The sequence below is a fragment of the Natator depressus genome, chromosome 7, assembly GCF_965152275.1.
Source record: "Natator depressus isolate rNatDep1 chromosome 7, rNatDep2.hap1, whole genome shotgun sequence".
NCBI lineage: Eukaryota > Metazoa > Chordata > Testudines > Cheloniidae > Natator > Natator depressus.
Genome location: NC_134240.1, coordinates 102,140,770 through 102,154,705, shown reverse-complemented (window position 1 = coordinate 102,154,705; position 13,936 = coordinate 102,140,770). Strand labels below are relative to the sequence as shown.

Sequence of the window (13,936 nt, the reverse complement as noted above, 5' to 3'; positions counted from 1 at the left end):
TGCCACCATTTGGAATCTCAAACTGTGACTCACCTTTTATATATATATTTTACCTGCTTTAACCTCTAAATAACTTTCACTTCCTTTTCTTAGCTAATAAACCTTCAGTTAGTTAACTGTAAAATTGGCTACCAGTGTTGTCTTTTGTGTAAGATCTGGGGTAAGTGATTGGTCTCTTGAGACTGGGAGCAGCCTGATGTGGTTTGATTTTTGGTTTAAGTAAACTTTTATCACAAAGTTCAGTTTGCTTGGCAAGATAGACTGTAGAGTCTAATCTGTGACTCCATGATAAAACTGGTAGAGTGACCCAGGAATTCATATTTGTTACTGGTTTGATGAAACCTAATTATAGAACATACCAGCTTGGGGTGTCTACCCTGTTTTCTGACCGTCTGCCCTGAGATAGGCACTCAGAGTTTTGAGTCACTCCAGATAGCATGAGAGACATCATCCCTTGAACATTTAATAAACAATTTGAAATAGTATCAGTATGTTCCTTAGACTATATATGTGACGGGCATTTAAAATGGAACAGAAACAAATTATAAGGGCACTTTCACTGATTAGTTTAAATGAGCATAATGTTAACTAAATGTATGTAACTTCTGAAATCTTAGCCTAATTCATTGGTTATTATATTTTTATTCCTAGACTTTTTTGTTTTGTGACTTGGGACACTTCACTATTGATAAACTGTAACATTGTAGGCTTCCTAAAATGTGTTCCAGAACTTGTGGCATCTTGGATGTTGTAGAGAACTCTCCTTGAGTTTATTTTCATGCACAAACTGTAGTGTACTTAAAACACATTCACTACACACTTCAAACTACACATATGTCCACTGCACCAACTCAGCATTATGTTTCTAAAATAATCTTTGCACAATAATTGTGTATTATTTCCCTGTCAAGTGATGAATTAAAATATGATTTTACTTGCAAGATGAAGGGATGCAAAATTTAAGAGTGTTCTTCTCTATACATGAGTGTGTACTCTTGGGTAAATTGGATATATGTCAAAAATATTTGAAAAATGCAAGATCTTAATCAAAATAGAAATAACAAAACTAATCAATGAACACCTGAAACGAAGTTTCACACATATGAAACATTCTATGTGGTAGAAATAACATTTTGAAATATTTTTTAGGAAAACGTACTATCCCAAAACCACATCCTCCAGTTGTAGGTGAGGTGACCCATCACAGCATTCAACTCTCTTGGGATTTGGAAAATATAGCACAAAGAAAAGGACCTCAAGAGCAATGGCTAAAGATGTCAATTGAAGAAGAGGACCCCAAATTACATACCTATGGTACCATTTATACGTAGGTGAAATGTTAATGAAGTTTTATCTTAATAAGTTATGGGTTGCAAAGCATTTTGAAGATGAAAAGTGGTGAAGAAATGCTAAATATTTATTATGGTGGCAGTGTTGGTTTTGTTATGTTCTGAAAACTATTACATTTTTCATTCAATTTTTAAAATCTAATTTCTTTTGAAATAAATTACTTAATATAAGCACAATTTTTTAGGTAATACCACTTATGACCTATAATTTTTGTAAAAAAAGAGTATGTTGTTACTCTGCTCCACCTTGCTTTGATCATGAGGGGTGCATACCTGAAGCAACTGAGTAACACCTACATGGCTGTTAATTTGTACAGGGCAGGTACAAATTGCTGGAGGATTCACTATTCCTTGAAGTCTTTAAACCACGATTTGAGGACTTCAATAGCTCAGACATAGGTGAGGTTTTTCGCAGGAGTGGGTGGGTGAGATTCTGTGGCCTGCGTTGTGCAGGAGGTCAGACTAGATGATCATAATGGTCCCTTCTGACCTTAGTATCTATAAATCTATGAATTTCCATTCACTTCCCTTGGTCACAATTAGTGACTGTCCCCTTAACTGCTATATATGGCTGTCAGTATGTTAGGTGATATCCAGAGACAATGGTTGAAATCCTGGCCCCCCGTGAAGTCAGTGGCAAAACTTCCATTGGCTCCACTGGGGCCAGAATTTCACGTAGTGTGTGTGTGTTTGAGAGGTGTGGATTCTGCTTGGCTGACTGATAGCTGAAATAAAACTAAACCTACCGTGCAACCTGCTGGCTGACAGCTCCAGAGTGGTGCAATCATCTGGGAGAAGATGGCCAATTCCCATGAGACTATATTTAATATTATTAGGGATGACCTCTTTTTTCCTCTCTTTTCTTTCCTTGGGTTATGGTCTGTATAGGCAAAATGTGGGAGAGCGGGGCACTAGCCACCTCCCAAAAGTGGCTTCATACCCTACTCCCACAAAATGAGCACTGAATCCCTTTATTTCCCTTCCACATTGCACCTAACTTGAATAATGATTAGTTAGCAAACTGCAGAACTTGCCTCTGTAGGAGTAAGGGGCTAAGATGATGCTAAGAGTGATTAGGGATGTTAGGGTTAGAGGGCAGAGGATGTAGGATCTGCTCCATCCCTTCACTTTTGCTCATATCTGTATATCAGTGGACACCAACATAAGATCTGTAAGATGAGCAGCTTGTTTGTAAAGCAGTCCAAGGACTGATGTTTTGTGCTGCTCTTCACAGTACAACTTGCCTTCCCCTAAAGCCCCAGGAGATTAAACTTCTTAAGATTAGTCACTTCTTAACTCAAGCCTCTTGCATTGCACTGTTGTATGGCATGCTGCACTGACTCCAGATTCTTCAGTGACATATAATATAGTTCCCAATCTTTAGAAAACTTTGCGGTGTAAGATTTGTCACTAGGTGGCAGAATTAGACTGTATTAGTACTGACCTTTTATGCTCCGCGGAAGCAGTTTCTTTCATATTTAAAATGTTTTTAAGACACTGGGTTTTGGGAAAAAAATTCTAATAATTATAGCATTTTTTAGAAGTAGAAATTTTGCATCTTGGATGCAGTAGGTGTCAAAGGGCAGACTCTCTAGAATTCTTATAAATAGTTAATTAGCACTTTCACTTTGTATTTGTTATGTAAAAGAAACTTATTAGACACCTGTTTTTTTCCATTGGGGTATTACTGCTGCAAAATGTATTTAAGCTATATATGATGACAAAACTGTATATATTCAGCGCCTGCCTTTTAAAGATGCACACAGATCTGTGCCTAATTTTCAGATACAGTTGCAGCAACTGCATGCACAGGTTAGGCATTTGTATAGGCAAATGGCTGTTTATGCGTCTAATGAGCAGTTTCCATCTGAAAATATCTAATTTACATGCGCACTTAACCTTAAGTGGGTGTATAAATTAGGCTTTTGTCAACATGGGAAAGTTTTACCAGTTATATTGATATAGTTCTATAGGTATAGTCATCCCCTGTGTGGATGCTTTTGGTCCAGGATAAGAGTGGGTTTTTTCAGTTTAGCTTAAATCCTTTCCCAAGTGACATAAAATAAACTGAAAAAAGTCATTCTTATCCTGGAATAAGTGTGTCCTCACTGGATTTATATCAGTATAACTTTATTGGTTTAAATTCACAACTTAGCTTATACTGCAAAAACTTTCCCTATGTAGACACAGCCATAAGGTCTAGATCCTGTAGATAGATCAGCATGGGAGCAGTGGTGTAAAATTGTATGTGCATTTTTGCTTGAGCAGTTATGCATCAGGACATTATGCTTAAATGTTGTTTGCCAAAATGTTTGAAAAATACTATCTGAATTATTATATAAGAAATTTTTTAGGGGATATGCTAGACAACATGTCGTGGAAGGTCTTGAGCCGAGAACAACCTACAGATTTCGACTAAAGATCACTAGTCCTATGGGGGAGTGTGCTTATAGTCCAGCTGTCTCTGTATCCACTATTAGTAAGTATAGACTTTAATTTATTATAAAGTGACAAAAATTACAAAATTTCTTACTATTTTTTTTAAAAATTGATATAAAATAGCTGTTGAATTGAAAACTGTATTAGGAATTCACAAAAATTGAAATGTATATTTTGTAAACATAAATATATTGCATATGTTTACTACTTATTCTAAGAGTATTATGGGTTATGAGTCACCTACAGACTGAGTAGTTCTGTATTTTCTAAAATAGTAGTTTCATTTTACAAAATATAGTGGGCTATTTCAATTTCCTCTTCATGTTATTCAGACCCCAACTGTTGGAGTAGAGAATAGGCCAGAAGTGTTACTAGTTCCACCAAATGCTACTGTGATTTCTTTTTTTACTCACTTCACTTAAATTCGAAACAAGGCTTATTCTCAAACTGAAATAAAGGTCTGTCCCTTAAAGAGGAAGAACAGAAAATACGTCTGAGTCTGTCAGCCACATGTTTCAAGAAAGGCTAGAGAATGTCTCTGTGCCAGAGAGAGTGGGTCATGGGACTCTGTGGTTTGGATTGTCTCATTGGGGAGTAGCACAAGGGAAAGAATCGGAGGGAGGAGGGTTTTGTGTGGGAGAGCTGACTCAAGGATGGAAGGATATAGGTGGCTTGGGGTTCTGTTTAAGAGAGGGTGGTATAAGTAGGTATCTCAAGTGGTGAGATTGAAGTTCAGTGTGGAGGAGGTATGGTCACAGGGGATGGCCTTAAGAGCAGAGATGGTATGAATTGTGGTTTGAAACGGGGAGAGTAGATCTGGAGATTTGAAAGAAGGTTTAATGGGAGAAGGGACAGCAAACACTCATGACATAATCTATCTCTTGTTTCCTGTGTTTAGAAAAGAAACATGTCAGTGAGTGTGATATCAAAAATACTTTAATCAGTGAAAGATGTCTTCCAAATTTATGAGTGACAGAGACAGGGCCACAAGTGGTACATGCTCACTTAACCTATTTTCCATTAACTCATTTATAAAATAGGCTGTGCACATGAAAACAGACTATGTCTCTACGTTTCTAATGTGCTTTCAGTTGGATAGTGGTTTAATAAATCAGAAAAGCAACTACTCTGTTTGAAAAAAAGGGTCTTCTGCCTTTTTTTTTTTCTCCAGGAAAAATACAAGAAAATACTGCTTAAATGAGGCATGCAATTTTAATCAATTGGGCCCTAAAAAAAGAGAAACAAACAGCTGCTGCTTGTTAATTGGTGAATGTCTTCACCAATGAGCTCATCATTTATTCACTGCTTTCAATGGAGCCTTAAATTCCATAAATAAAGGTGTTATCACCACATTATGGTATGACTGCCTGCACATCTGTAACCAAATGACTCATTTTATAATACAGGAAGGATTCATTTAAAAAGAGAAATGTATGACTTTCACCTGTGCAGATTCATTATGCTTGTGTAATTATTATGTTTTATAGTGAGTGGACAGAACTTTCATATGAAAGCACAGGCATGCATGCTTAAATTCACCATATGAAATGTTAATTTTTAAAAATATTGACATTAAATTTTGGAACAGCACTAAAAAATTTCCTTAATTTCACTTTTATTTCCCCTGACTCTTACTTTGGCCCCCTACACAACCAGATAACTGTTCTTTTCCAAATAAATTACCCCTGCAGATTCACATTGTGGTTACCTTGGGAACTAGATGCCCTGCCATGTGGCTATGTAACCTTGACAGGGAGGTTTTGCAGTGGCAATGCTCAGGAAGAATTTAGAGTTTTGAAGATTATTTTAAAATATGTATGTTTCAGTAGTGTGGACCGGATATTTGCAATGATGAATCCAGGTAGACAACATTAATGGTAGTTAATTCTCCAGTTATTTATGCCAGTTATGCAAGACTGTAAATAATTAGATTTATGTTTATATCTTTGTTTTATTAGACATTAATATGCATAATTAACAACTTTCATATTTTTTCAGGAAATCTAAGTGGAAAAAGGGCATAAGAATTCTGTACCCCTGCAAACACTCATTCCAAATTATGGATTAAAATATATTTGAATGTTCCCACTATTGGATTATTTACTGGTCAAAATTATATATTATATTTAATATATTTCATTTTAATATGCAATTTAGAAACTTTATCTTATTTTTAATTGAAGTAGAGTGTCCTGAAAATGTTTGTGATATATGTTGTTTGTAGACTAAATAACTCTCACTGTATTGTTGGCGTACATACTAATGGGTAACTGGTGCTTTGGTCTTGAAATTCAGGGAGAAATTACCTGCTACTATGGCATACCATTTTAAAAATTCCTGACCTTTTATCTTTGTTCTGTGGTTAACTATACTGTCATAGAAATTCAGGTCTAGAAGGGACCTTGAGAAGTCATCTAGTCCAGCCCCACTGTGCAGAGGCAGGGACAAGTATACCTAGGTCATCCCTGAAAGGTGTTTGTCTAACCTGTTCTTAAAAACCTTCAATGACAGGGATTCCACAACCTCTCTTGGAAGTCTATTTCAGTCTTTAATTATCTGTATAGTTAAAGTAGTTTTTCCTAACATTTAACATAAATTTTTCTTGCTACAGATTAAGCTGATTACTACTTGTTCTACCTTAGCGGACAAGAACAATTGATCACTGTTCTCTTCTAACAGCCTTTAACATATTTGAAGAGTATTATCAGTTCCCCCCTCGGTCATCTTTTGTCAGGACTAAACATGTCCAGTTCTTTTTAATCTTTCCTCATAGGTTAGGTTTTCTGAACTTTTTGTCATTTTTTGTTGTTGTCCTATGAACTTTCTCCAGTTTGTCCATGTCTTTCATGAAGTGTGGCATCGAGAACTGGACACTGTCCGTCTGAGGCCTCCCCAGTGCAGATTACAGCAGGACAGCTATCTCTCTCATATCTTACATATGAACTCTTGTCCATACACCCCAGAGTGATTTTAGTCCTTTTCATAACTACATCACTTCATTGACTCATATTCAATTTGTGATCCACTGTAACCCCTGGATCCTTTTCAGTCCTTAGTCAGTTATTCCTCATTTTGTAGTTTGTGCATTTGATTTTTTTTTCCTTTCTAATTGTAGTACTTTGCATTATTTTTGTTGAATTTCATGTAGATGATTTCAGTTCTCTAATTTGTCAAGGTTATTTTGAATCTTGTCCTCCAAGCACTAGCAGTCCCTCTGTTTGGTGTCATCTGCAGATTTTATAAGTGTACTCACCACTCCATTTTCCAAGTCATTAATGAAAGTAACTAATAGTACTGAACCCAGGACAGACACCTGTGGAACCCCTCTAGATAACGTCCCTCCAGTTTGACAGTGAACCACTGATACCTGCTTTTTGGATATGGTCTTTCATCCGGGTGTGCATATAGAATGTAGTGGTAGCAGAAAATCATGAATAATAATAATAATAATTAATAATAAGATATCAGGAAGGAAAATGTATGAACAAAGTGCAATTGCTATTCGTCAATGCATGTAACAAAATCTATAAATATTTGTGATAAACTGCTTGTTGTTCGGAGACTTGTCTAAGGCCAGGGTAACTCCTGCCTTGCAGTCTCCCCTTGCAATTGCTTGAAATAAAAATTGTCTCTGACTTACTGCATCCAAACAGAGAGAGAGGATTTGATTTCTTCTACAAGACCACATTTCCCTAATTTGCTTATGCGAATGTCATGTGGGATGATGTAAAAAGCCTTACTAAAATCAAGGTATATCAAGTCTGCAGCACCCCCGCCCCCATTCCCTAGGGCAGTTACCATGTCAAAGAAGAAAATTAGTTTGGTTTGGCGTGATTTGTTCTTGACAATTTCATATTTGCTATTACTTAGTACCCTACTGTAGGTAGGCTTGTCCAAACTGATGGTTTAGTAATTTGTTCCAGTATTTTTCTAGATATTGAAGTTAGGCTGACTGGTATATAATTCCCTGTAATTCTACTTTTGTTTCCCTTTTTAAAGAGAGGTACTATGTTTGCCCTTCTCCAGTCCTCTGGGACTTCACCCCTCCTATATGAATTCTCAGAGATAATCATTGACCGTTCTGAGATTACTTCAGCTAGTTCCTTAAGAACCCTAGGGTGAATTTCAACAGGCCCTGTCAACGTGAATATATCTATCTTATCTCTCAGGCTTATTGACTTTAAGGCCAGAAGGGACCATCATGATCATCTAGTCTAGCCTCCTGCACATTGCAGGCCACAGAACCTCACCCAGCTACTCCTGTGATAGACCCATAACCTCTGGCTGAGGTTGTTTCCCTATTTTGGCTTGCGTTTCTTCCCTCTTAATATTGTTGTTAATATTGTGCTAAGTATCTGATTACTATTAGCTTTTTTAGTGAAGACTGAAGCAACATAGGCATTAAAAGCCTCAGCTTTCTTGGTGTCATCCGTCATTAGCTCTCCTTCCACGCCAAGCAGAAGACCTACACTTTCTTTCATCTTTCTCTTTCTCCTAATGAATTTATAGAACCTCTTGTTATTGCCTTTTATGTCCCTTGCTAGGTGTAACTCATTTTATGCTTTAGCCTTTCTGATTTTGTCCCTACATGTGTGTGGCATACTTTTGTATTCATCCTTAGCAATTTGCCCATGTTTGCACTTTTTGATTTTCAGGTCTTTAGTGATCTCCTGATGCAGCCATATCTGTCTCTCCTTTGCATTGAGATTGTTCGCTGTTGCACCTATATTGTCTCTTTGAGAAACTTCCAACTCTCCTGAACGACTTTTTCCCATAGATTGTCTTCCTGTGGGACCTTACCTACCAGTTCTCTGTGTTTTGTTTTTTCTGTTTTGTTTAAATCCATTGTCCTGTTTTGCTGCTCTAACTCCTTCCTTTCCTTAGAATCATGAAATCTATCATTTCATGATTACTTTCACCCAAATTGCCTTCAATCTTCAGATTCTCAACCAATTTCTTTCTGTTAATTAGAATCATATCTAGAATGGTTGCACTGCTGGTTACTTCCTTCTAAAAGAAAGAGTTGTTCCCAATACAGTCCAAGAACTTACTGGACATTTTGTGTTTTGCCATATTACTTTTCCAACAGATGTGTGGGTAGTTAAAGTCCCCAGTTACTACTGGGTCTTGTGTTTCGGATATTTCTGTTTATCATCAGTCATCATCAGCAATATCCTGCCATCACTTTCCTTTCCTTTCTTAGTAACTGTTAAGGCTTGGAAGGTCTAGAAATTTGGAGCTTTTATGCAAATTATATTTTGCCCAAATTTGCATATTTCAGGATGGTGCAGTACCTCATTTGTATAATGTTCCCCTTCACTGTCAACTCCATCAGTTTTTCCCCAAGCCATCAATTTGTACCAATTCTCCTCTTCCAAGTCATCCATCAATTCCCTTGAGGTTTTCCCCAGTCTCTCCTTCTGTATCTGTCTTCCATATCCCCTACCCTGCCCTAAGTATTCCCCCAGCCCTTCTTCTCTCTGGTTCCCCTCTGCCTTCCCCTTTCCCTTGAGTTTAGATGTCCCCCCATCTTTCTCTTCTTGAGGTTCCTATCCCTCTTCTGTTTGATTTTTCCCTTGGGCTTTTCCCAGGTCCCTCCCTTTCTAAGGCTTCCCCTTCCTCTCTTGAGTATGCTTGTCCCCCCGCCCCGCATTTTTGCCCCTCTCTCCCCTGGCTGAAGTACTTTTCCCCCCTGAATGCTAGACGGATCCAAGGAACTGTTTAAAGAAAAGGAGTACTGGTGATACCTTAGAGACTAACAAATTTATTTGAGCATAAGCTTTCATGAGCTACAGCTCACTTCATCGGATGCATGCAGTGGAAAATACAGTGGGGAGATTTTATATACACAGAGAACGTGAAACAATGGGTGTTACCATACACACTGTAATGAGAGTGATCGCGTAAGGTGAGCTATTACCAGCAGGAGAGAAAAAAAACCTTTCATAGTGATAATCAAGGTGGGCCATTTCCAGCAGTTGACAAGAACATGTGAGGAACAGTTGGGAGGTGCGGGGGAATAAACATGGGGAAATAGTTTTACTTTGTGTAATGACACATCCACTCCCAGTCTTTTTATTCAAGCCTAATTTAATGGTGTCCAGTTTGCAAATTAATTCCAATTCAGCAGTGTCTCGTTGGAGTCTGTTTTTGAAGTTTTTTTTGTTGAAGAATTGCAACTTTTAGGTCTGTAATCCAGTGACCAGAGAGATTGAAGTGTTCTCCGACTGGTTTTTGAATGTTATAATTCCTGACGTCTGATTTGTGTCCATTTATTTTTTTATGTAGAGACTGTCCAGTTTGGCCAATGTCCATGGCAGAGGGGCATTGCTGGCACATGATGGCATACATCACATTGGTAGATGTGCAGGTGAACGAGCCCCTGATAGTGTGGCTGATGTGATTAGGCCCTATGATGGTGTCCCCTGAATAGATATGTGGACACAGTTGGCAACGGGCTTTGTTGCAAGGATAGGTTCCTGGGTTTGTGTTTTTGTTGTGTGGTGTGTGGTTGTTGGTGAGTGTTTGCTTCAGGTTGGGGGGCTGTCTGTAAGCAAGGACTGGCCTGTCTCCCAAGATCTGTGAGAGTGTTGGGTCATCCTTCAGGATAGGTTGTGGATCCTTGATGATGTGTTGGAGAGATTTTAGTTGGGGGCTGAAGGTGATGACTAGTGGCATTCTGTTATTTTCTTTGGGCCTGTCCTGTAGTAGGTGACATCTGGGTACTCTTCTGGCTCTGTCAATCTGTTGGTTATGTGCTGGAAAGGGACAGACTGCTAAGAAGGTTTCCTCCCTAAACCCCGGTCTGGGTTGTAGCCTGTTGCTCCTTTTGCTGCATCTGCAAAGCTGCCTTTATTTGTGTTGCTGAACAGCAGTTCAACACCTGCTCAGTGGGTATGCAGGGAGAGATGAGTGGAGAGCACAGAGCCTCTGAGCTGATGTCAGCACATTTGCATGGCCTCCCAAGAAGCTGCCTGAAAAATAGGAGATTCAGGCAGCCAACCAAGAACCCAAGAGAGAGAATCTGTAGTATACCAGGGAAACTTCTTCCTCACAATGCCACTCTACAGGAGTGGTATGTCTCTTCACTACCCATAATGCAGGGTTGTGGCTAAATGTCACAATCTATCCCTAATAGAACTGTGAAGTGTTTTCCAAAGAAGTACAGTGAAATGTAGGAAGTAAAATGCATGAATTAAATCTGACTCACCAAAATGCTATTATGTCTTTTCCTCTTTATCTTTATCTTCTTTTGATTTCTCCATTTTCTTTCTAATTTTTTCTTTTTCTCTCTTGTTCCCTTGGCTCCTTTTCTTTCATGGTAAACTGTTTTAGCAGCTACAACAGCATCACTCCCTTTTTGTAGTGTCCACTCTCTTTGCTTTTGTTTGGTCTTCCTGATGCAATGGCTGACTTTAGAGTCTTGTTGAATGACTTGTGGTACTTTTCAAATATAGATGCACTGCCCTAAAAAGTACCACCTTTGGGATACCTAGCTAATAAGAACTTCAAACAATATAAACATTGCAGAATTAAGATTTAAAGTAATATGCCAAATTCTATAATTTTTATTGAAGCTGGTTCTCAGGCAAATAAAATAAGCATATTCTGGCAATTGAAAAATGTTAACAAACGTCTCCTACAAGCAAGTTAAGTCATCAACTCTGTAGCTATCTTGTAAAATCTCAAAGGATGACAGCTGCAGTATTTTCACATGAACCCTCCACATTTTCTTTCTTTAAATACTTCCACACTCTCTCATTAGAATAATTTTAATCTTGCTTTGAATCAATACTGCATTTTAACATGTAGTTTCCAAAAATGCAGAGGCATACAGGTTCTAGAAAATATGCAGTCTGAAGCTCCTTAAATTGAAATGTGGCTAACCACTAGTTGCTTGTTTTGCAACAGGATGTGCCTCACTTGGCATGCTGTCATCAGGTGCCTATCCAATAATCAAATTAAAATCTTCCACTTTTTGAAGTTTATTTCCACAACACAGGCTTTACATGCCCTTTTCATCCTTGCCCTTACTTTTTCAGAGCGCAACCAGATATTTCAAGGGTTAATTTTCATGAGAGAGACCTGCAACACTTTTTGCTGGACCTAGAGACTGAGCAATCAAATCTATTTGCTGTGTTCTACTCGTCGTCTTTCGTATGGCTTGGGTAGATAGCAACAGCTACAACTGTAGCTGTATTCTCTGTAAATAGGAAAAAGATCATTCTGCATCCAAAAGAAGGTTGTTATTTTTTTGGTTCATTAATGCCCGTGTTCATCATTAGACTAACACACAAGATGTGGCATATGGACTAGAAATGTGGTCGTTACCAATTGCCACAGGAACTGATGTGTTTTAGAGATGGCCCACTGAAACTGGGAACATTTATGGGCACGAGGAACAATAAATTTGATTTGTTTAGGAAATACCATTTTACAACTGGCTTTTGTTATGAGAGAAGATATCTAGAACAGCTGTTAATCCAGTTCTGGGCAGTGTCTGGTTCTTATTTTTATTTTGGCAAAGGGCTGTAGGAAGATATCTTAGTGAGTAAAGGTAGGCTAATAATGGTCCAAACCCTAGTCAGGAGGGAGTCATGGTCAGACACGGCAGTTTTGCCCTTCAAGACAAAATGAAGAGAGAACTGGAAGCCAGATCTCTCCCAATCACCACAGCATTCAAGGGACCATACTATGTTGACTGAGCAGTAGGTCCTGCACATGTTTAATCTCTAACATGATAGTTCCCAGATACAGGTTCACCTCCAGTACAGACGTATATAAAGGGATTAGTCTTCCACCAAAATAATTGATTTTTAAAAATGGTAATGAAAAAAGACAAAGATTTAGTAATGAGCATACTGTATTGTGAGAATGATGCCAGTGAGTATAACCACACTTCAAGAGTCACCTCTTAAATAAAAACAGCTATGTAATAGTGATACAGATTCTGTTGTTTAATTTAGTAATCTAGAAAATATCCAAAAAGTGGTACTGAAAAATATGAAAGCTGATCATTTATTTGCAGCATTTCAATACTTGCCAACACTACTAGAATGAATCTTTGAACTGTTTTGCAAATACAGTAATTCCTTACTTAACATTGTAGTTATGTTCCTGAAGAATGCAACTTTAAGTGAAACGATGTTAAACTAATCCAATTTTCCCATAAGATTTAATGTAAATGCAGGGGGTTAGGTTCCAAGGAAATTTTTTGGGGGCAGACAAAAGGCATTATATACTATACAGTACTGTACTGTACTGTGGTTGGGAAGTGCCCCGGCTTACCCCACACAGGCACAGCCCACTGCAGGCAAGGACGCTAGGAAGCACCTTTGCAGCAGCAGTGGCAGCTTACCCGGAGAAGAACAGGCGCCGACTTTGCCGGGGGATGCTCCAGGCCCGCCTCTTCCTGTCCCCGCTCCACCCCAGGCCCACCTCGTCCCACCCCCACTCCACCTCCTTTCTGGAGCATGCCGCATCCCCACTCCTTCCTCCCCCCCCACCCCCAGAAAGTCCTAAGTGCCGCCAAACAGCTGTTTGGTGGTGGGGGGAAGCGCTGGGAGGGAGGGGGAGGAGGTGGAGAAGAGGAACTTGTGCAGTGCTCCCTTGTAAAGTCGCTGCTCTTCCACAAAATCTTACAAGCAGCGGACAGAGCAGGCAGCCAAACGACGTTATAAGGGAGCATTGCACAACTTTAAACGAGCCTGTTCCCTAATTGAGCAGCAACGTAACTTTGAAACAGCGTTAAGTGGGAGGACGTTAAGTGAGGAGTTACTGTACTTCCCTATTTTGTTTTCTACAGGAGAGCCGATGAGTGGAGAGCAACTTCATCGAGCTGTCAGTATGAATGATGTAGAGGCAGTTCTTAACATTCTTCAGGGAGGGTGAGAAAATATTCAGATTATAAAATATCTATAAAGTGTTACAGTGGACATGAAATCATGTAAACTGCCTGATGCTATTGTGTTTTGTTTCAATGAACTAGTTTCCCCATGTCCTAAAAATTAGATTTTACATTTTATGATAAAGTGACAAATTACAAATTTGCTTTGTGTAATATCATTTTACAAATTGAATGTGCTATTTGGTTTTGGTCATTCTTCATTAAAAAGTGTATATCGGAAATAGATGGGATCCAAATACAG

The 13,936-nt window shown here is 38.6% G+C and overlaps 1 protein-coding gene across 1 annotated transcript in view; it reads left to right on the top strand.

Moving 5' to 3' along the window:
* The window catches only part of FANK1 (fibronectin type III and ankyrin repeat domains 1), a 59,536-nt gene that overhangs the window by 32,516 nt on the left and 13,084 nt on the right, over positions 1–13,936 (top strand). Inside the window, exons 2-4 of the mRNA XM_074959170.1 lie at positions 1,150–1,327; positions 3,704–3,828; positions 13,594–13,675. Coding sequence (XP_074815271.1) covers positions 1,150–1,327; positions 3,704–3,828; positions 13,594–13,675 — 385 coding nt within the window. The remainder of the gene's footprint in view (positions 1–1,149; positions 1,328–3,703; positions 3,829–13,593; positions 13,676–13,936) is intronic.